The following is a 24,244-nucleotide window of genomic DNA, read 5'->3' on the forward strand; positions in this document are numbered from 1 at the left end:
AAAGGCAGAAACTGATTTTCATATCTGTTGACAGAATGTGCTATTGACAGAATCTTGTTGTGGAACAGGACACAGGAATAAAATAAGCTCTGGTCATTGACAGACTGGCAACTATACTTTACAGACCATGGCGCAAAGTATAACTCAAACATTTCGTCTGCCTGCACTAAATCTGCCCCAGCTTCATAATGTACTTTTTTTTGCACCTCTGATGTACTTATTTGATGTTTTGTTTTTAATCTATGTTGCTGTCTTACCCTTGTCTAGACTATGAGCTCTTTGAGAGCAAGAATCAGATTTTTTATAAAAGCTTTATTGCTGGGGCAGCTAGGTGGCGCAGTGGACAGAACACCGGCCCTGGAGTCAGGAGTACCTGAGTTCAAATCCAGCCTCAGACACTTAATAATTACCTAGCTGGCCTTGGGTAAGCCGCTTAACCCCATTGCCTTGCAAAAACCTAAAAAAAGAAAAAAGCCTTATTGCTTCCATTGCCTAGCATGGTGCTCTGAATATTAATGTCATTTAATCAATATTCATCATATTGTAAATAAAAAAGAGACCCTTATCCTTTCCCATTCGAAAGTTTCTGAATTATCTTGACTTTGAAAATGAAGCCGGGGCAGCTAGGTGGTGCAGTGGATAAAGCACCAGCCCTGGAGTCAGTAGTACTTGGGTTCAAATCCGGTCTCAGACACTTAATAATTACCTAGCTGTGTGGCCTTGGGAAAGCCACTTAACCCCATTTGCCTTGCAAAAAAAAAAAAGAAAGAAAGAAAATGAAGCAAATAAAATAAGGATATACCCCCAACCTCACTGATCCCTTCTCTTCACAATATTCTCTGTCCATACTGGCCAGAGCTGGGGAGTGGAGTTAAAAAAAAGGTATGTAACACTTCTGAGCCTCAGTTTCTTCATCTGTAAAATGGAGATAATACTTGTGCTTCAGAATTATTGCAAGGAAGAAAATGAGATAACACTAACAAATTCTTTAAAGATTTGCCACTTGAGGCAATCAGGTGGTGCAGTGGATAGAGCGCCGGCCCTGGAGTCAGGAGGACCTGAATTCAAATTTGACCTAAGACACTTAATAATAATCTAGCTGTGTGACTTTGGGCAAGGCACTTAACCTCATTGCCTTGCCAAAAAAAAAAAAGATTTGCAACTTATTGAAAGTAAAGCCTGCCTTTTATTCATCTTTGTATTCCCCCAAAATAGTGATCTCTGTCCTATGATTTTTATATTTATACAGTGATTATAGCATATATTTGTAGCATACTTTACAGTTTTGCAATGTCCTTTGTAATTAAGAAGCCTGAATTTTAAGTCCTGACTTTAAGTTTTAGGTTTCTCAATCTTAAGATTAAGGATTAGTAATAATCACTGTTCTTCCATCCCAGGGTTAATATGCATAAAATACTTTGTAATCTTTAAAATTCTATTTAATGTTAGTTATTGTTAGATTATTTCATTACACTTCTGTCAGAGATGTAAGGCAAACAGTATTTCTTCCCATTCTACAAAGAAAAAAAATGAAGCCTGGAGAGATGTGACTTTTCCAAGGTTGCATAACTATTTGGTGGTTCCTGTTTCTCCTGTGCAATATGGTTTCTGCCATATAGCATTACTGGTAAAAAGCAGTTAAAATGTTTTTTATCTAATTCCCAATGGTCCTTTGGTTTCCAACTTTGCTCCTTACTAACTCAGCTGTGTAACTGTCTCCTGGAAAGTTATTGATCAAATGAATAACTTACAATTGCATAGTGATGACCAAAGAGCATTTTCCATACATTTGTTCATTTGATCCTCACAATTGCTCTGTGAGTAAGCAGAAAAGAGATTAATATTATTCTCACTTTAGGAACTTGAGGTTCAGAGAAGTGAAGGAAGTTTCTGGCAAGCCACACAGCCTGTAAATGATAGAGCTGGGACTCAGATCCCGGTCTGATGGTTTCAAGACCAATGCACAATCTAATCTCAAACCTTAAATGTCAGAGGCCTTTCTTCTATGCAGGTTTTACGCTGGAGGCTCAGAGAGAAGTGGGCAGCAGATTGTTGGCCCCCCAAGAAAGAAAAGCCCCAATGAATTGGTGGAAGATCTCTTCAAAGGTGCCAAGGAACATGGAGCAGTGGCTGTCGATCGAATGGCCAAGAGCCCTGGCGAGAGTAGCAAGCCAAAAGTGAGAAAGCGGGGTCCTGTTTGCTTCCTGCATTCATTCAGCACTGTTTTCTTTTTATGATAATGACTATCACTTATCTCATGTTGTATGACTGCAGAGTTCTCCACATCCCTCACCTCACAACAGTCCTGTGGGGGATGCAGGGATGATCTTAGTCCAGGTTTTCAGAGGAGAAAATGGGAGGTTCAGAAAGATGGCTTAATTTGTCCAAGTGACTGTTTCCACCACCAAAGTAACTGTTTTCTTTTTATTCCTATCTGCTAGGATTATCCCTTTTAAAAAAAAAAAGCTACTTCCTTTTCCTTCTTCACAAAGAATATTAAAAGTCAAATCAGTAAGCATTTATTAAGTGCCTTCTCTTTACCAGGCATTGTATAAAGCACTGAAGATACAAAGAAAGCCCCCAAAAGTCTCTGCTCTCAAGGAGCTCACATCCTAATGAGGGAGACAACTTGCAAACAAGTTTACCAAAAAAAGATATGTACAGCCCCATCTAAAATGCATTATTTTAGAATCACAGAATTGAAAGAGACCTTAAACAGATTAGAGTTCAACTCTCTTCCTGATAAAGGAATCCCGTCTACAGCATCCCTGTATCATATAACCATCCAGGCTCTGCTTAAAGAAGAAAGGTGATTATAATGAAAGGAGCACTGAATTTGGTGTCAGAGAACCTGGATGTGGATCCTGTCCCTGCTTACTTAAATCTTTTCAACCTTAGGGATACTCATTTAACCTCAATGGACCTTAGTTTCTTTATCTGTAATATGAAGAGTTGAATTGCTCCAAACTCTTAAACCTTTTGATTCTGTGACTTTAAGTGACAGAAAAGCCATTACTTCATTAAGATAAATAGCCTATTGGTCAATAACACTTTAAAGTTCTTCCTTAGATCTTCCTCTTCTAATTTTTAATTGGACCTAGTTCTGTGAATAAATCTTAATTTTTCATATCCATGGCAACTTGTCAAATGTTTAAAGACATTATTTAATTCTAAATCATTCTTTTTAATAGAATTCCAGTCATTGTTTACAAGATCCCAGAATAGTTGTTCACAATTCATACTATGCTTATTCATCTCTTGCAGCCATTTGCAGGGGGCGGATATCGTCTTGGGGCAGCCCCAGAGGAGGAGTCTGCCTATGTAGCAGGGGAAAGACGACAAATTTCTGGCCAAGATGTGAGTATCCTTCTCTTAACTCTGAAGAGATATCCCTCAATATGTTCTGTTTTTTTATTTAGAAAGAGAATGTCTCCTTAGAGACCTCTAAAGGGAAACATGACAATAAAATGTAAGGAAGTTTTCTAGAATTGAGAGGTAATAACTAAATAAAAATCTCCAAGGGCTCTTATCAGACTGAATCATTTGAGGCAAAAGGTTGAAAGATGAGAATGAAATGGATGGAAGAAAAGGGGATATTGAATGTATTTTGCATGCAGGGAGCATAGGACAAGAGAAATCATTCATCAAGTAAGCATTTAATATATTCCAGGCAGAGTGCTGAGTGGCCAGGAATATAAAAACAGAAATGAATGAGTCCTGCCTTTGAGGAGTTTACAATATAACTGAGGGAAATAACATGTATGTATATATGTAGAAATAGAAGGTGACTTGGGTGGGGGGAGCATTAACAGCAGTGAAAATCAAAAAGGGTCTCTCTTAGAAAAGTAGCACCTGGGCTGAACCTTCAAGGAAATTAAGGATTTCGAGACCCCAAAGTGAAAAGAAAGTTCCCTTCTGCCAGGTTTGGGACACACAGCCTGTGCAAAGGCACATAAATGGGAAATGGAATGTCATGGAGGAAGAATAGGAAGAAGGCAAGCATGACTAACATGAGAGGAAGGCAGCAATGTGTAATAAGGCTAGAAAGGTAGATTAGGCCAGGTTATGAAAGACTAAAAGCCAAATAGAGGAGCTTTATTTGAAGCTATAGGTCAGGGCTGTCCAACCTTACTTGTAAAAGTTTTTATTTAAGCAATAGACAATAAATTTTGATTTGCCATTTTAGTGAGAGCTCTGTGTAGCTCTGATTTGTTTGCTAGAGTATTTAATAAACCCTCCACAGAGGAGTCACATACAATCTCTGGCTACATTTTGGACCGTACTTCTAGAGGTGATAAGGAACCTCAGGAGTACATTGAACAAGAGAGTGAAATAATCAGACTTGCACTTTAGGAAGATCATTTTGACAGCTGAGTGGGGAATAGGTTGCATTGAAGAGAGACCTGAGACAAGGAAACCAATTTGGAGGCAGTAATTCAGGTGAAAGGAGATGAGGGGCTAAACAGTGGGGATGACTGAGAGGAAAGAGATGGGTAAATGGGAGACATGGTGGTGATAATAATACCTAGCATTTACATAGTGCTTTAAAGTATGCACAATGCTTTACATGTATTATCTCATTTAATTGTCGCAACTTCTCTGGGAGGAAAATGCTATTATTATGCCCCATTTTACAGATGAGGAAACTGAGGCTCAGAAAGCTTAAATGACTTTCCCAGGATTACACAGCTAGTGTCTGGATTCAAACTCAGGTATTCTTAACTCAAGTTCAACAGTGGTAAAGATAAAACAATAAAATTTAGCAACTAAGAAGAGATGGGGTGAGTGTGAGTCAGGGGTAACACTGAGGTCATAAACCTGGGTAAATGGAACAAGAGTGGAACCTTCAACAGAAATAAAGGAGTTTGAAAGGGGGTGGAGGGGGTGGAAAACAGAGATAATGAATTCTCTTTTGAACAGGTTGTGTTTAAGATGCATTCAAGACTACCAGTTTGAAATGTCTAATGGATAGTTGGTGATATAAGACTAGAACTCAGGAGAAGGACTAGATGTATAGATTGGGGAGTCATCTTGTGAAGAGATGATAAATTAACATCAAAGGAACTTATAAGATTACTGAGGAAGAATGTGTGGAGAAACAAGAAAACTCCAGAATGAACTTTTTATGAACACCCAGAGAGGTAGTAAAATATTGTTGATAACCCATTAAAAGGAGACTGAGGAGGGTGGTTAAGACAGAAAGGAGGAAACCAAAAGCAGAATCTAAAATACCTAGGGAGGAGAGAGTATCCAGACAAAAGAGATCAAAAAGTTTGAGGATAGAGGGGACATCAGATTTGGCAGTTTTGGAGGCCTGATGGTCTTGGGGAGGGCAGTTTTGTCGGAGAAGTGAGATTGCTAATGGTTGAGCTGTGAAATTCTTGAGGAAAGGGGGAATGATTTGGGGGCTCAATATCTGGATCCTAGACTCAGCTCTGCTGTTCCTTCATTGTGTAATCTTTTGTGAGCCTTCATTTTTCTAACCCTCCATTTCCTCATCTATAAAATGAAAGGTTTAGATTCAAGCATTTCTGAAGATCCTTTCAGTTCTTAGGTTCTTCCTAAGAATAGTTGGGAGCTCCTGGTGAGGCAGAAAGAGAGGGCACTATAGTGAGAAACTTTAGAAGCAGAGTGACTGTGAAAGCACTAGGAATAAAGGATTATTTTGGCAGGTTGAGATTAAATTTCTAATATGGGAGTTAGAAATTGGATAAGGTAATTGGCTTACTGCTAAATTATTCTAATTGCTGTTGTTGTCTTATGATTCCAGGTGCATATAGTATTGAAGCTCTGGAAGAGTGGATTCAGCCTGGACAGTGGTGAGCTGAGAAGCTACCAAGACCCATCTAATGCCCAGTTTCTGGAGTCTATCCGAAGAGGGTAGGCAGCAAGCATCCTTTTTGTGCCCAAGGGTGGTGGTAGTGATGGAAATCCAGCTCTTTCTTTATAAGTTCTTCTTGCCTTGCATTTGTATAAACGTTGGAAGTTTTTCCCTCAGGCTTTTTACATAAGGTTAGCCACTTTGATTCTTTTAAATTCAGCCTTAAGGCCTTTTCTTTCCACCAATTTTTTTTTCTTTCCAAGACCAAACTGACAGATGTTTAAACTATTATTTTACATGTTAGATTGGTTTACGGGTGACAAATCCCTTTGGAAGTTGGAATAAACCAATTACAAAAAGTAATATTGGTAAAAATTCTACCTTCCCACTTTGTCACTATGCCATAGTCTATTTCTACTAAAGGAGAAGGGAATTTGGGCTTGCATAGAAGGATTCTGGCTAGGGATTATGTCTTTTTTAAGTTGTACCACCAGGGAGGTACATCTTTAATCACTTGTCACAGTTTTTTCTGTATAAATTGAAAAGTTTGAACTAGGTAATCTATAAGGTCTCCTTCAGTTCTAATATTAACTGGAGGTCTAGAACAGCAATTTTGTTTCTCCTACTGAGACCCACTCATAGTTTAGGGCAGGGGGAGGAGATTAGGTGGTATTCTAAATTCTAAATATAGACAAATCATAAGTTTAGTCAATCGATAGATATTTATTAAATTATGTGCCAGATACTGTGCTAAGTGCTGAGGATACAAAAGGAAGAAAAAGACTGTCCCTACCCTTAAGGAACCCACAAGCTAATGGGGAGAAGGGACAACATGCAAACAAATATATACAAAGAAGTTTTATACAAAATCAATAGGAGCTAAGTAAGAGAGGAGACATGCGAATCCAGAGAGGTTGGGAAAGGCATCTATTAAAAAATGGGATATAAGTTTAGACTTGAAGCCAAAGAAGTCAATAGTTGGAGCAGAGGAGGGAAGGCTTCTTAGGCATGGGAGATGGCCTGGAAAAAAAATGTCAAAAGCCAAGACATAAAGTGTTATTCATGGAATAATCAGGAAGGTAGTTTCACTGGATGGAAAAGTGCATGATGTAGAATAAAGTATGAAACAACTGCAAAGTTAGGAGGGGGATAGATTATGAAGGACTTTAAATGCCAAACAGGCATTTTATATTCGATTCTGGAGGTGATAGAGAGCCACTAGAGTTTATTGAGTAAGGGGATGGAGGTTGGTGGGGTGGCTTGATGTGCTCAGACCCGAGTTTTAAGAAAATCACCTGAGTAGCTCAATGGAGGATGGATTGGCATAAGGAAAGAACTGAGATGGGCACACCCACCAACAAGCTATTGCAATAATCCAGGTTTGAAGTGCTAAGGGCCTGCCTTAGAGTAGAAGTTGCAAAGGTGGTCAATAGGATTTGGCAATAGCTAGGCCACGGTGGTGAACAATAATGAATTGAGGATGATAACATAGGTTGAAAAAGTTGAGGGACTTGAAAGATGGTATTGAATTTTGCTATAACAACGAAGATAGAAGGGAGAGAGGATTTAGGGGGAAAATAATGAATTTTGTCTTAGACAGGTTTTGTTCAAGATGTTTTCTGGACCTCCATTTCTAAATTCTGAAAGGTGGTTGGAGATGCAAGATTAGAGGTCAAAAGAGAGTTTGGGGCAAGTTAGGTAGGTTTGTAAATAGCATAGAGGTAAATATTACATCTTTGAAATCTAATGAAGTCACAAGTGAAGTAGTACAGAGGGAAAAGAATAGGAAACCCAGGACAAAAATCCTGGACACCTATGATCACGATCTGATTGAGAAAGAAGGGGTAGTTAGATAGGTAGGTGGAGCCCCAAGAAAGAGTTGTATCATGAAAACTTTGAAGAGAAGGTGCTCATTAATGTCAAAGGCTGCAGGGAGGTCAAGAATGAAAATTGAAGTGAAAAGATTTGGTAGTTAAGCAATCATTGGTAATTTTGGAGAGAGCAGTTTCAGTGGAATGATAAAATCAGAATGCAACATGGAAGGTGGTTAAGAAGTAAAAAGGGGAGAAAGAGGAGGCATCTGTCATAGTCAGCTTTTTTAAGGAGTTTTGGTACAAAGAGCAGAAGAGATCAAGGATAAAAGTTAACAGAGATGGCAGGATCAAGTGTGGGTTTTTTCAGGTTGGAGACATGGATATGTTTTTAGGCAGTAGGAAATAAACTGGTAAAGAAGAAAAGATGAAAAATAAGGGAAAGAGTGGAGGGGACAGTCTGTTGAAAGAGATAGGATGGAATAGAATTGCTTGAAATAAAGAGGGCTTACCTGTAGTAAGGAATAAGACCATTCTATCATGTGAGATGGAAGGAGATAGAGTGAACGCACTACAAATTGACTTCAGTTTTTTTTCCTATGAAAGTTCAGGTTTGAGATAAGGAAAGTGGAGGGAGAAAGAAGGTGCCATGAGAGGTTTGAGGAGGGCTGAAAAGGTTTGAAGGAACTTACATTGGAGATTGGAAAATTGAGTTGATATGGCAGGTATAGAACAAGTGTCTTGCAACAATAAGGGTCCATTTGAGATCATGTAGCATATTTATAGTGTCCCCAGTAAGAATGATTGTGTAATTTTCTCCACCTTTGTTCAGCATGTGTTTAGGAGCAAAGATGGTGAATGGTGGGAGTGATCCAAAGCTGAGGCTTGACTGGGTGAAAATGGATGATAAAGAGGAGTAGGATTCAAGAGAGGAGGACAGCATGGAGTTGAGTTGGTTTACCAAGGAATCGAGGTAGGAAAAAAAGAGAGAGGGACAAAAACAGTGGAGATAACCTAGGAAAGAATTTAAGAGTTTGATGAGGTCACTGTGAAGACCAGGAATAGGCTTTTATAAGGGAATTCAGAGGGAGAGGTGAAAAGCCTCAGGTAAGGAGATTTCAGCATTCTTGAAGATGAGCCTAGCTGGCACCACTAGTAAAGGTGGTAAAGATTTCATTTGTGAGTAATGGCGAGATCTAGGCATCTTTGTGTGTGGCTGAGTTGACATGGAGGAGGAGCTCCAGAGTCCACAGCAATGACACTGAATTTTTCTTGTACCTTACATAATACCCCACTAGTGCATTTTTTTGTGTAGTTTTGTATATTATAATTACCTATATATTTATCTTATGCCCCTACTTGAGTATAAGATACATGAAGGCAAGAATTCTCTTATCTAAATTTTATATCTCCCTTAGCACCAACTTACTGTTTTGCACACAGTAGATGCTAATTAATGTTTGTCAGCTCATTAAATGAAAGAAACAGTGCAATTATCCTGAAGATTAATCCACACTCCTGAAAACCTCCTTTCACTGTTAATTATCTCTTCTCTGCCTTATATCTTCAGTGCACTTTTAGTACAATTGCTAGCTTCTCCTTTTGAATCTCACTGCTTTCTTTTTTCTCCAGTGAAGTACCTACAGAGTTACGAAGGTTAACACGTGGGGGACAAGTCAACTTGGACATGGAGGACCATCGAGATGAGGACTTTGTAAAGCCCAAGGGAACCTTCAAAGCATTCACTGGCGAAGGTCAGAAACTGGGCAGGTAAGAACAATATCAGCAGAGAACAATATCACCCGTAGTGCCGGATAATCTCTTCTTCAAGTATCAAAGTTTGGGTCTTATATCGAAGTTTGGGTCTTCAGTGACCAAGTACTGGTCTAGGCTCATATAATGTATTTTAGTTGAACTATAAAATCCCAAAATGGAATGGAACTCCCTCCTTTTGAACTTAGCCTAGCTTTCCCCATGGATGAAATGATATGTCAGTACTAAGACAGACTACTCGTTTAAAGGAAAAGTTCACTTTAGACAGCACCAAGCTGTTCTTGAATAAATTTACAAGACTATTGGTAGTTTAGCATTAATACTATTTTGCAAAGTAAACAAGATTTTGAAAGTTGTGTACTGCTGGAAGCAATGCAGTATAAGATTGACACTTGAAACCACAAATATATTCTCTTTTCCCTACCTCCCTTTCTAGCCTGAAGTGATAAAATTGATAGAATTATGATAGTGATAAGCTTCTAAGTGACTCACATAAAATTTTGTTTATCTACATGAGTAAAATAGAATTCTAAGAAACAACCCCTTGGTAAATAGTAAAAATTAGTTATCTGTTGCTGTTCTTCCTTAACAACACAAGAGTGTAAGTAAGCTTAGGAAGAGGATTATTGTGGTATTAAAGTAGTGCATTGCCTTTGCTCAGAGGGAGCTGCTGGGAAGCAACAGTCACTTGGTAATTACTATGATTGATGGAATAGTCAAATCCACAAACTGCTAGGGAACTCTAGCCCTCATTGATGTCCCCTACTCCTAAGAATCCCAGGCTGCCTAAAATTAAAGTACCTTAAAATGTAAAAGAGTTACACTAGATGAGACCTTAGAACATAAGAATCTATGGGCTTATGACTTGAAGGTAGAAGAAAACTTAGAGATCACATAGTGCAACCAAATCATAAATCAGATTAGGAAACTGATGCCCACAGACTTCTGCGACTCAGCACAAGTAATATTTACAGAGCTAAAATTCAGAATTAGGACCTTTGACTTCAAATCCAGTGCCTTTTTTGCTGTGTTGTACAGAATATCTAAGCTGGAAAGAATCCTAGAACATCAATTGTAGTAGAAAAATTAAGGATCCAAAAAAAAAATTACGGATCATCTAAGTTTAACCTCCCAATGTAAGGAAAAGGACTTTGCCATGGTCATACCTCATTTGTCATGGTCTCTACACTACGTAATTCAGAATTTAATCATGAATATATGTGTTCTAATTGTCTTGTCTCCTAAGTAGACTGAAAGGTCCTTAGGGGTACTGGCTATGCCTCATACTCATTTTGTATCACCTCAGTATATAATACTTAGTAGTTACTCAGTAATTATTTGCTGAATTGATGAAAGGCATCCAGTAGTTGCTAGTTGATTATCCTAGTTTCACAGGATTCCACGCAACAGTCAAAAAGATGGTATGCCTGAGTAAACCACTTTGACAGTCATTAATTTTTAAAATATATGAGGTTTTGAGAATTTTTTTAAGATTTTATTCTTTCAGGGGGCAGCTAGGTGGCGCAGTGGATAAAGCACCGGCCCTGGAGTCAGGAGTACCTGGGTTCAAATCCAATCTCAGACACTTAATAATTACCTAGCTGTGTGGCCTTAGGCAAGCCACTTGACCTCATCTGCCTTGCAAAAACCTAAAAAAAAAAAAAGATTTTATTTTTTCAAAGACAACAAAGGTCAGAGCCCAGTCATCTTTACCCTTTAAGTTACCCTTCACCTTTAAAAACCTTGTAAGAATTTTAGCTCACTGAAACCAATGTTCTTTATTTAGAAGTAATTTTTTTATTCAGTGGTAAAATAGGATTATAAAATCATGAATTTAGAACGATTCTTGGCTGTCATTTAACACCAACTTTATCATTTTTACAAGTTAGGAACCTGAGGACTATAGATGTTTAACTTGGCTAAAGTCACCCAGGTATTAAGTAAGTGACAACTGATATGCCAAACACGCTTCTCTGACTTTAAATCCACTGTTCCTTCCACACTACCTCACTACCTTTATATTAATTAGTATGCCATGAAAAATCAAGTCAAGTACTTATTAAGCTTCTAACACTGGAAACCTCAAATATATTCTTTCCTGACCTCCCTTTCTAGCCTGTGATAATAATATTGATAGCATTATGATAGTGATAAGCTTCTAAGTGACTTTGTTCCAAGCATTGGAAATATAAACATGGTCCCTGCCTTCAAGGAGCTTACAATCTATGGCAGAAGACATTTAAAAACTATAAATAAGATAAATACAAGATAAATTTAAGGTAATCACATGGGCTGAGGCTTCTTTCAGAAGGTGAGGTTTTAGTTGAGATTTGAAGGCAACCAAGAAGCAGAGATGAGGAGGGAAGCATTCTAGGCATAGGGAACCACCATTGAAAACTGCTGGAATTTAGAGATGATAACAGTCTTTAAAAAGCCAGGGTTGCTGAGCTATAGAATTTAAGTAAGGGAGTAGAGTGAAAGAAGAATGGAACAGTAAGAAGTCTCTAGGATATGAAAGAGTTTAAACACCAAACGATTTTTTATTTGAACCTGGAGATGATAGGGCACCAATGGAGATTATAGAACAGGGGAGATAGCTTGGTCAGGCCTGTGTTTTGGAAATAATGAGTTAGATGGAAGCAGTGTAAAGATGAACAGACTGCCTTCTGGGGGGGGGGGAGTAAGGGGAGGGAAGCAAGATTAGGGGGAAAATTGTAAAATTCAAAATAAATAAAATCTTTCAAAAAAAAAAGAATGAGTTAGAACTTGCATCTCTTCATCCTTGACATGAAGCAAGGTCCAGAGTCAACATCGTAGTAGATAGTGAAGAACTTCAAAGCACTAAACCAAAGAGGAGACTTGACTTCTAGACCTTAAACCACATTATCACTGATTCATTTTATTATCTCAGGCAAATCACTTGCTTTCTCTGCACCTGATTTTCCTCCTATGCAAATGAATGGGAGCAAAAGAGTACTTCTAAGGCTTTAATGGTCCATGACTCTCTTTCCAACTCCTCCTTCCTTTGCTCCTTCAAGGCATTTGTGTTCTGGTTAGTGTTCCATCACCTTTCTTGAGATAGGACTGGAGCTAGACAGAGAGCTTTGAGAAGGCAAGCTCTACCCCACCCCAGCTTCATTTTGTTTACACTGCTAGTGCTCAAACCTTAGCACAGTAGTGAGTGGTTAAAGTTAAGTATAAAATATTGTATAACCATCTGTAGGAACAGGTATCATAATTAGGCCAGCTTGGAAATTATGACTTTTTAGACAATTTGCATGCATAAGCTACCCAAAAAATAGAAGAAGAGGACTTTATAATGTAGTTGTGGGTCAAGACATACACATGGAACATTGGGAGCAAGATATTAAGTGCCACATTGTTCTACAATATATAATAAACACAAAAGGAATTAGGGAAAAAAAACACATCTATGTATTATTGTGATAGATTTCATAGAATTATAATCTTAGAGCTGAAAGGACTTAGAATTCTTCTATTCCAAAGCCCCACCTACCACAGTCCTCTTTATAGCATTACACGTGGTTATCTAGCCCTAACTTAAAATTTCTTAGGGTGGCTAGGTGGTGCAGTGAATAAAGCACCGGCCCTGGAGTCAGGAGTACCTGAGTTCAAATCCGGTCTCAGACAATAATTACCTAGCTGTGTGGCCTTGGGCAAGCCACTTAACCTCATTAGCCTTGCAAAAACCTATAAAAAAAAAAAATCTTAAAAAACAGATCATTCTACTGTTTGGTAGCCCAGACTACCAGGAATTTTTTTTTTTTTCCAGAATTGGTAGGTAGGGAGCTATACTTAGAATTAGGAGGCCTTGATTCATGTCCTACCTCTAACAACACAAAATAGCTATATGATCCTGGGCTTGTTACTTAACCTTACAAGTATCTTATGAAAGTCTCTCAAGAATTATAGGAGTTCCCTAAGGAGCTTCCTAAACAATTGAAGTCACTGGTTCTGTTACTAACCCTCTCTTTTTTCTAGTGAACCAAAATCTGCCTGCCCATAATTTGCATCCATTTTCCTGTGAAATATACAGAAAAAGTATAATCCTTCTTAGGGAATGGAAAGAGTACAAGACTAGTAATTGAAGCACCTATATTTGACATGGCTTATCCAAAGGCCTGGGCCCTCAACTGCTTGCTTCATAAACTTGACATTCCAACTAAATTGTCTTATTTACTTAACTGTAATTCAGAACTCCCATTTCCTGCCTTTGCCTTTTTTGTGTGTTTTTTTTTTTAGTTTTTTGCAAGGCAATGGGGTTGAGTGACTTGCCCAAGGTCACTCAACTAGGTAATTCTTAAGTGCCAGAGGCAGGATTTGCACTCAGTTCCTCCTGACTCCAGGGCTGGTGTTCTATCCACTTCAACACCTAGCTGCTCCATGCTTTTGCCTTTTTATAGATTATTCTCCATTCCTGAAATATATTTCCTCCTCATCTCTGCCATTTAGAATCCCTAGTGTCTTGTGTTTGGATTAAGTTGCATCCTAGTTTTATGACTTTGGGCATACTACTTAACTTCTTAGGAATCATATCTGTAAATGAGGATAATAACTTACATTTCATATTCCCTAGGGATGTTGTGGAAAAAGTACCTTATAAACCATAAAGTGCTATAAAATTCTGAATTCTCTTTATCATTCCCTCCTAAACAGCTCTTAGAGATCATGACCCTCTTGAGTCTTCTTTTCTCAGAGTCAAATTTAGATTTATGGTGGTACTTTAAAGTTTAAAAATCACTTTCTTATTAATAACCTTAATAATAAGCATCATCTGATAGATAAGGAAACTGAAACTTAGAAAAAACTTGACTGCAGGCATATAGCTGATGAGTGTCAGAATTAAAATGTTCTTAGTATCTGCAATGATATGATGTGGACAAAATGTAGCTTGTCAAAGAAGCACTTAAATTTTATACCCAGAAATAACAGCTCTTCAGATGGCATCCAGTCAGTGAAGAGAATCATAGGACTATCATTCCCCTTATTCTACACACATTTGTTGTCGTAAGTCTTGTCAAAGTATGACCTCATTTGATGTCTTCTTAGCAAAAATATTGTATTGGTTTCCCACTTTCTTCTCCAGCTCATTTTACAGATGAGGAAACTGAGGCAGTTAAGTGGCTTGCCCAGGGTCACACAGCTCTTAAGTATCTGAGGCCAGATTTGACTTCATAAAAATGAGTCTTCCTGACTTCAGGCCAAGCACTCTATGCACTGTGGCATCTTGTTGCACTATTCTACACCCTAAACTTTATTAATGTGGCCTAAAATTCAATTTGTTTTGTTTTCTTGTTATATTAAACTTTACACTGCAGTAAAAAATAAGTATGCCTGTTATATAGAGTACTGTGATGGATTATGGGAAAATAGAAAAGAGGAGGCCCATAACCTCTAAGACCTGATGGTGTGGTGCAAACTTGAAGACAAGAAAACTTAGGTTCCTATCCTACCCTAAGTACTGAATTGGCAAATCATTTAGCATCTCTGAGCCTCAGTTTCCTCAGCTGTTAAATGTGGATAACAGTATCTTTTTAGTACCTACCCCACAGGTAGTTTGCAGTTTGTTCATGTGTGCACTTTGAAAACGTTAAAGCACTCTATAAATGCCAGTGGTGAATAGTAGCAGTAGAATAAGGCAGCAATACAGGTAACTAATCAAAAAAAATGATTTTATGGGAACATTGATAAACCTTACCTCTCTAACTTTATGTTCCATTATTCCCTATACAAACCAAAACAAAGCAGTGTTTTTGTGTGGATTTATGTTGAAAGTCAATTTAAACCAAAGGAATTAGGGAAGGTTTCACAGAAATTTGTTCTGCTTAAAGACCTCTAGCAAGGGAAAACTTACTACTTTATGAAGCAGCACCTTCTAAAGTTCTAATTGTTAGGAAGCCACCTCTGAGAAACTTCCACTTATATCTTCTAGTTCTGCCCTCTGAAGCCTAGCAGAACAAATTTAAACTCTTTTACACAAGAAAACCTTTCTAATGGTGCAGTGGATAGAGCACTGGCCCTGGAGTCAGGAGGACCTAACTGAGTTCAAATCCAGCCTCAGATACTTAACCTAGCTGAGCAACCTTGGGCAAGTCACTTAACCCCACTTCCTTGCAATCCCCCCCCCCCCCCAAAAAAAGAAAAAACCTTTCTAAAACCTGAAGATAACTATCATTCTTCATGAATTTTCTCTTCTTTGGGCTAAAGAATCTTAGTTCATTTCAACATTTTTTTCATATGTCATAGTTTCCAGGTCCCTCACTATTCTGAATTCTGTCAGTACACTTAAGCTTGCCAGTATGCTTTCAAAATGTGCCTAAAAATATATTAATACTACAATGAGCTCTGGACAGGAAGACATTCAGCTTGGGAGTGCATTAGGTTTTTGGATTGTTTTTATTTTAGGAGCAGGGTATTGGCTGAAACTGATGAGGGACAACTAGGTGGTTCAGTCAGTAGAGCACCTGGCCTGGAATCAGGGAGATCTGAGTTCAAATTCAACCTCAAGACACTTATTGTGAGACCTTGGGCAAGTCACTTAATGGTTGCCTCCATTTCCTCAATAGTCAAACTGGAGAAGATAATGACTAACCACACCATTATCTTTTCCAAGAAAAAACAAAAACAGGTCACAAAATGTCAATTGAAACAACTGAACAATAGTAACTGCCCAGTTACACTGTCAATTCATGTTAAACTGGAAACACAAGATGGTTTTCCTGGGAACAGCTGTCTAACCAAGATGACTAATATGGAGAAATATTCCTATCTTGTGTTTGTAAAATTGATGCTTTGAACCCAACTATATAGCTTTAAATTTATCCTTATTAAATTTTCTCCTTATATAAGAGTGACATCAGGTCATTGATAAACATGTTAGTATAAACATGATACTGTTAGGCAGCCCCTATGGAGATGCAGCCTGGCAGCTGATCTTACATTTGCTACAGTCATGTCTATTACAGACACAGAAAAGAAATTCTTGCCCCCAATGTAGCACTGTCAGGAAGTTCAAAATCAGAAAATGATATGATGTTTTCAGTAGAAAAGGCCTTCAAGAAGAGGCATTATCTGTTCTACTACTGAAACCTTCCATGTATGTTATCTCTCCTCCATTAGAATTCAATTAGAATAAGAACTACCTGAAAGCAAAGGCTTGTCTTTTCTATGTGCTTTTTCAATGATTTTCACAAGTGTTTTAAATGTATTATTCTTTCATTCAAGTTAAATAACAATCCCTAGAGCAACTCCACAGAAGATCTGGGATAATGCTGTCCAATATCATTTCTAACCAGTTATCATCATAACATACAATCTTGTATTATCTCTGCTCTTCCTTTGGTGCAGTGGATAGAGTGCCATTCCCAGAGTCAGGAGGACTCAGACACTTGACACTTTTACTGTGTGACCTTGGGCAGGTCAAAAACCCTTACCTCTCACATCCAATACCATCTCCAGTCATCCTGATCCATATCTTGTCATTAGACTCAGATGACTCCAGAGGAGAGACTGAGGTTGGTGTCTTAGCACAGTAGCCCCCTCACTCAATTCACTTGCTTTTTTATGGCATCACCTTCCTGATGTCATGGTCTTCTTTGAGAATAAAGGACAAAACAAATACAATCATCAGTCCTCTGGTATCACTTTTGGCCTTTATATTAACCATTTCCTAAGTCATTCAGAGTTGTTTGAAAAACAATGTTATCGTTATTGTTCTGGTTTTGCCAGCTTCAACATCTATCTGTTCATACAAGTTTTCCTAGATTTCTCTGAAACCAATCTCTTCATCATTTCTTAGGGTTTTAAGAGTATGACCTTCTCAAACCATAGACTTTTTAATTGTTCTTAGAATCTGTAAGCCTCAATTCATTCTGAGTTTTAATATAATCCTTAATGTTCTTAGCAGACTACCACTCTTGTATTCATCCTGTTAGCTGTTCATTCCTTTCTGCTGTATATATGTCCCTTTGTACCCTTCTTTCTCTTTTGACCACTTCCCTTTTTCTTCTTGCTGATACAGTTTTTGTTTGTGTCTTAAGAATTTAGTTCTTGAAGCTTTTATTTTGGAATTTCCCTGCCCCTGTCTCCCACCATGAGAGGTGTGCCATTTTGTTAAGATATCTTAATAAAAACCATTTTAATCACGGGGCGGGGGGGAGAGAGAATTTAGTTCTTAAGAATTTATCATCTGACTGACTTAAGCTGACTTGCCCCATAGAATTTAGGTCATGGCATTTCACTGTATCCCATCTCTGAACCCTTTGAAATCTTCCCTCCTAAAATCTAGGGTACATGTGAAACTATTCTCAGCTTTCCCCTGCTTCTCTATCATTAATTCTTTTTGGTTTGGTTTGGTTTGATTTTTTTTTTTGCAAGGCAGTGGGGTTAAGTGACTTTCCCAAGGTCACATAGGTAATTATTAAGTGTCTGAGGCTGGATTTGAACTCAGGTCCTCTTGACTCCAGGACCAGTGCTCTATCCACCTTGCCACCTAGCTGCCCCTTCTGTCATTAATTCTCAAAATGGAATTGCCACTTTCTCAAAGTATTTGCATTATTTTCACCTCAGAAACCCATTTCACTTTGGTGATTTGAACAATTTTGTTGATTTCACATTCTGAAGAATAAAATTTTCATTGAACAAAGTCAGGAATTTTGTCACTTTTAGTACAGAACATCCCAAACAGACACTTGCATAATGGTAGACTCCCATCACTGTTAGCCTATCTTATGTCTCATGCAAGGTTTGTTATGTGTTTCCTAAATAAAAATACTGTTTCTTTATTCCATCCAATTCTTTTATAGTGGACCTCCTACAGCATTTCTTTTTTTTTCATCTTGATCATCAGCTAAATTCTGTCCCGTGTTTCCCAAGCCCTCTATTTTTATGTTTCCTCATATTTCTTTTTATTGCTTAATGCTACTGCTTATTGTTATGAGTCCCATTCTGCTAAGTTTGAGTAATGATACCTGTGAAATTGAAATTGCTTCCTTACTTTAGAATTTCTATTCAGCTTTTTTATTAACCATATTTTGCATTTGTATGTAGATGTCTGAAGCAACAGGTTTTTTATTGACTTTTCTTGAATATTCTCTCCTTACATACCCTTATAACTGGCCCTCCCTACTACTATTTTTCTATGTTATACCTTTTCTGTGGCATATGCCTTCCACAAAGAGTAGGGGTTTTCCTCTCTTTTTGGTTTAAAACCATCTTAATCAAATTCTCAAGAATACAGGTACTTTTTTTTTCTTTGCTAACCTCAGATATTCTATCCCTGACCATCATTCTTAATTTTATGCTTTGTTCAAGAAATCCCAATCCCATTCTAATATATCATTTTCTTAGGCAGCTATTAATTTCCCAAGACTTTCTTTTTCTTCTGAAACTCTTATCTTCTCTTTATTACATTGAGGAAAAATACATATAATGTCAGTAAGTCTTGTCTAGGATTTCCAATTCAAAATGTCCAATAGGCTATTAGAGATGCAAGATTTGAACTCAAGTGAGTTAACTAAATAGATATGGTAATCATCTGGTTTGTGATGATAATTGAACCCATTGAATCTGATAAGATCACCAAAGGCTACTGCTTATAGAGAAAAAAAAGGGACAATGTATCTTTTAAGGCAAGTCAGCATATAACTACCTCTAGGAGGCACCAAGTTCCTCCAACCATTATGGTACCGGGTGGTGTACCACACATTATATGCACATACCACATTTTATATATATATATATATATCATCATTCCTTGGAGCTCAGAATACCTGTTATGGTCCAACTCCCCACTCTAAGGAAAGATTCTCATATCTGTTATATAGCTCCAAGTGCTCAGTGATCATTCTTCCCATTCTTTTTCCTGTTATATTCTTCAAACTTTTCATCTTCTTGACACAACTTATAATCTCATTCTGCTCTTCAAATCCTTTTTTCTTCTTGGAATTTTTATTATCTTCCCTCAAGGAACACTTCATTTTCCCTGATAACCTGGAGAGGTTTAAGACATTTCTTTTTAGGTTTTTGCAAGGCAAATGGGGTTAAGTGGCTTGCCCAAGGGCCACACAGCTAGGTAATTAAGTGTCTGAGACTGGATTTGAACTCAGGTACTCCTGACTCCAGGGCCCGTGCTCTAGCCACTGTGCCACCTAGCCTCCCTGGTTTAAGACATTTCTTTAGCCCTTTACTTTCTCTTCTGTGCAGGAGAGCACCCTAAATTTAGGTTGATGGTAGCGTGAATAGAAAAGAGGGAAGAAAATCAGGAAATGTTATAGAATTGGATTCAATGGAACTTTCATAACTGTATATGAGAAGTAAGGAAGTCTAAGGTAACAAATATGAAAGATTAGCTAAATTGTGTGGAAACACAGACAAAAATAGTAAGAATGAACAAGTTTAGGAAAAATGATAATGAGGTCATTTCAAACAAAACACTATATTACAACTTCAAGAAATAGGTACTTTTTTTTTTAGGTTTTTGCAAGGCAAACAGGGTTAAGTGGCTTGCCCAAGGCCACACAGCTAGGTAATTATTAAAGTGTCTGAGACCAGATTTGAACCCAGGTACTCCTGACTCCAGGGCCGGTGCTTTATCCACTATGCCGCCTAGCCACCCCGGTAGTACTTTTTTTTTTGGTTTTTGCAAAGCAATGGGGTTATTGCCCACGGTCACACAGCTGGGCAGTTATTAAGTGTCTGAGGTTGGATTTGAACTCGGGTCCTCCTGACTCCAGGGCTGGTGCTGTATCCACTGCACCACCTAGCCACCCTGGTAGTACATACATTTTTTTAAAAAATTAATTAATTTTTTCAGTCAACAGAAATTTATTTTCTCTATCGTTTTCAGTTCTCCCTCCCATTGAAAAGAAAAACAAAACTCTTATGACAAATATGTATAATCAAATGAAATAAATTTCCAAACATATTTCCAAAAAATATGTTTCATTCTCTGCCCTGAGTCCCATCATCTCTGTTAGGACATGGGTAGTAGCATGCTTCATTCATTCAGTCCTCAGATATTATAATTGCTCATTGCTTTCATTAAAGTCTTTTTGCAGTGTTATTGTTATTATTTAGTCCTTCTAATTCTGTTCATATCTTTATATATCGGTTCTTAAAAGTCTTCCCATATTTCTCTGAAATTGTCCAATTCCTCAATGGTCAAAGCACAACAGTATTCCATTATATTGATGTGCCATAATTCAGTCTTTCTCCAGTGGAAGGATACCCTTAATTTCTAGTTCTTTGCCACTATACATTATTATCCCTGACTTAGAAGTGACATGCACAAGATCACACAACTACTGAGCAGTAGAGCAGGAATTCAGGCCATAGTCTTCTGGCTCTATATCCAGCACTCTTTTCACTACAACCAATATCTTGAACTTTATATTGCATTAATCCCTTGTTTTCTAGCTCTCCTCTATCTGTTCTAACCAAGTCTTGTTTTCCTTTTCTTGTTAAGTGTTCAACTCTGCTTGTGTTTATACTTTGTCTTCTAGCTGGTCTCTTAATTTCTTGGAGACAGCAGCTATGTTTATATACCATTTATCCCCTAGTTAATTTTGACACACTAGTCATTTAAGAAATATTTGTGATTGATTCAAAATCATTTCTTCCAAGTGTCAGCCCAGCATCTGAGAAGCTGAGTGGTATAGATTTGGTTGGGCAAATTGAGATTTGAATCCCCTTTCAAACACTTACTAGCTAACCTGGAGCAGCAGGTCATTTAACCTTATTCTCATTTTCCTTTCATCTAAAATGGAAATAATAAGAGATTTTCTGCACACTCTAGAGGGTTGTTTTGAGTATTTTGTAACCAAAAAGCGCTTTTTTTTATTATTAGTATACAAGATGGACTGTGATTTCATTGAATTTGGACATTCACTGTAGCAGTAAAGATCACAGTTCTTCCATACCTACCTATCCTGTATGACTCTTGACTCTGCCTTAAGTGGATCATAGAGATTTAATCGAATATATTTTTCTGTGGATATTTTTTTACTCCACTTCTTTGAATTGAAGTTCCTAATTTATTGAAGCCTATTCATACCCATCATTACCCTTTTGTTGCCTCATAGGCATGAATAAAATATTCACTTTTAATTCCATTGTGTTCCATTAGTTATAGCCATGCAAATTATTTTTGTAATTGTTATTATCATAACAATAATTGAAGGTGAATATAGTATAGAGCTAAATTGCCAAACAAATTAACATGAACTCAAGACCCAAAAGAAATGATTAGAAATTTGTTTAAATTACATGTCAAATAAGAATTCAGGAGTGCTAACTTGATCTACAGCATAAAGATATTAGTTACTTAGACCTTTTAATAGATATCCCTGTTATCTAGATCATTATGAAAAAAACTGAAAACTACAGGAAAGAAAGCATCTCTAAAGAACTGTGTCTTTCATGGTCCTGATAACTTTTCTCCTTCCTCAGCACCACCCCCCAGCTGTTGAACACAAGCTCTCCAGCCCAGCAAGCAGAAAATGAAGCCAAAGCCAGTTCCTCCATTGCAATTGATGAGTCAGAGCCCACGACCAACATCCAAATCCGTCTTGCTGATGGTGGGAGACTGGTACAGAAGTTTAACCACCGTCACAGGTAAAGTGCTAGTCTTACTTATCCAGAAATTGCCTTTGAGAGTGGAGACGACTTCTTTTTTATTTTCAGTTCTAAATTTTCTTCCTCCCTCTAACCCCTTCCTTGCCAGTTGAGAAGATAAGAAGTACAATACCCATTATACATATGAAATCATTTAAAAATTTATTTACACATTAGCCTTGTTGAGGGGGAGAGGGGAGCAAGTAAAATTTTAAAAATATACTTCATTGCACTCAGTTCATTAGTTCTCTCTCTGAGAGAAGCTAGCATTTTTAATCATGAGTCCTTTGTAGTATTTATTGCTATTACTATGTCCAGTATTCTGGTTTTCTTCACTTTGCTTCAGCTCAGCTCTTCCCAGTTTTTTTCTGAAACCATCCCTTCATCATTTCTTATAGCAAAATAGTATTCCATTACAGTCATATGCTTTTAAGTTATTCAGCCATTCCCCAATTCATGAACATCCCCTAAATTTCCATTTCTATGCCATCACAAAAAGAGCTGCTATAAATATTTTTTTCTACCTCTTCTGAGAGATTTGGACAAGCATCACAGTTCATTGACAGAGTTATTATAGAAGGGGAAGCCATTCATTCTGGTCAATCCAACCTCATGACAAGGGGAATGAGTTAGGTGACCTCCTTTGGCTTCTTATTTCCTCAGATCCAGGGAACATTTCAGTCCTTGGAAACAGTACCTCTGTTTGTTGCCCATTTATGAATTGAAACTGTTGAATCTCTGTGTGTTCAATCTACTTTGCACAGACATGTAAAAAATTGACTCTATGGACAAAAAAAAAATTGCTTGCTTGCTTGAAAGTTTTTGTGGGGTTTGGGGGGGTATATTTTTTTAGGTTTTTTTCAAGGCAGTGGGGTTAAGTGGCTTACCCAAGGACACACAGCTAGGTAATTATTAAGTGTCTGAGGCTGGATTTGAACCCAGGTACTCCTGACTCCAGGGCTGGTGCCCTATCCATTGTGCCACCTAGCCACCCCAAGTTTTTGTTTTCTTGAACTTTAAAGACCCACATGCATCAAACATATAACTACGCTACTAGTTGTAGAATGTCTTTATATCTGAGTTGAATCAGCAAATATTTGTTAAAAGTACCTCCACTGCTAAGGGATAGAAATCCAAGGAAAGGCAAAAGCAGTTCCTGATTTCAAGGAGCGTGGGGAGGAAAATAACATGCAGAGAGCTACACGCAAACAAGTTTTATATAGTCTATTGGAAGTTGTGTCAGAAGGAAAGCACTTGATGTCTTAGCTAAAATCCTACTGTCTCCCTTTCACATAAGAGAACACTAAATTGAGAGCTAGGTCACCTGAATTCTAATCCTGGTGCTGTCACTTTGTTAACTGTATTACAATGGGCAAGGCATTTTTTCCCTTCTTTGAGTATCAGTTCCCTCTTTAAAGATATATTTTAAACCTTTTTCTGATGTCCTCAGGATTGTTTCAATTTTGAAATGAAATAATTCATGAAAAAGTGCTTTCTACTCACTGTAGAGCATTTATGGAAATAACAAGTTGTTAACTTTCGTTATTTTGCCTTCCCTAAGGTTTCACAACTCAACATTTCTTTACCTTCATAATATTTGTAGAACTCTTGCCTCAGCTTCTCCAAAAATGGTTACTAGTTTTCATAATGCTTTCCACTCTAAAAGCTTTCAAGGCTAGATAGTTCCCTAGATATAGTTAGGATTTTTGGCTCTGAAGACATTTAGGAAAACCAGGATAATGACTAGGTTCTGCCTTTGAAAATGTTGTATATCGGGGTGGCTAGGTGGCGCAGTGGATAGGGCACCAGCCCTGGAGTCAGGAGTACCTGGGTTCAAATCCAGTCTCAGACACTTAATAATTACCTAGTTGTGTGGCCTTGGGCAAGCCACTTTACTCCATTTGCCTTTGCAAAAACCTAAAAAAAAAAGCTTCAACAAGTTGTACACCTTAATCTACCAACCATTACCAGCTCATGTGTGTTCTGTGATCATAGTACCACAAGGACATATAATTGGGGATAAAGAAAACTTTTAGTTGCAGAGTTTAGAACTGGAAATAGTTTAAAGATCAGCTAATTCCAAAAAAGAAACTTAGAACTAGAGAGATTTTGTTCCCACCATTCAGTAGTATTGAATGCAAACTTTGTCATTTTCCTTGAGAAAATTTTCACTCTTCCTTTGATTTTGAACCTTCTGTTCAGAGAA

At 37.7% G+C, this 24,244-nt stretch overlaps 1 protein-coding gene across 1 annotated transcript in view; it reads left to right on the top strand.

The window, feature by feature from the left end:
• Positions 1-24,244, top strand: part of NSFL1C (NSFL1 cofactor) — a 34,845-nt gene that overhangs the window by 9,553 nt on the left and 1,048 nt on the right. Inside the window, exons 4-8 of the mRNA XM_074211771.1 lie at positions 2,012-2,177; positions 3,265-3,357; positions 5,771-5,880; positions 9,265-9,402; positions 21,874-22,038. Of these exons, the coding sequence (XP_074067872.1) occupies positions 2,012-2,177; positions 3,265-3,357; positions 5,771-5,880; positions 9,265-9,402; positions 21,874-22,038 (672 nt within the window). The remainder of the gene's footprint in view (positions 1-2,011; positions 2,178-3,264; positions 3,358-5,770; positions 5,881-9,264; positions 9,403-21,873; positions 22,039-24,244) is intronic.

This window comes from Macrotis lagotis, chromosome 1 (genome assembly GCF_037893015.1).
Source record: "Macrotis lagotis isolate mMagLag1 chromosome 1, bilby.v1.9.chrom.fasta, whole genome shotgun sequence".
Taxonomy (NCBI): Eukaryota; Metazoa; Chordata; class Mammalia; order Peramelemorphia; family Peramelidae; genus Macrotis; species Macrotis lagotis.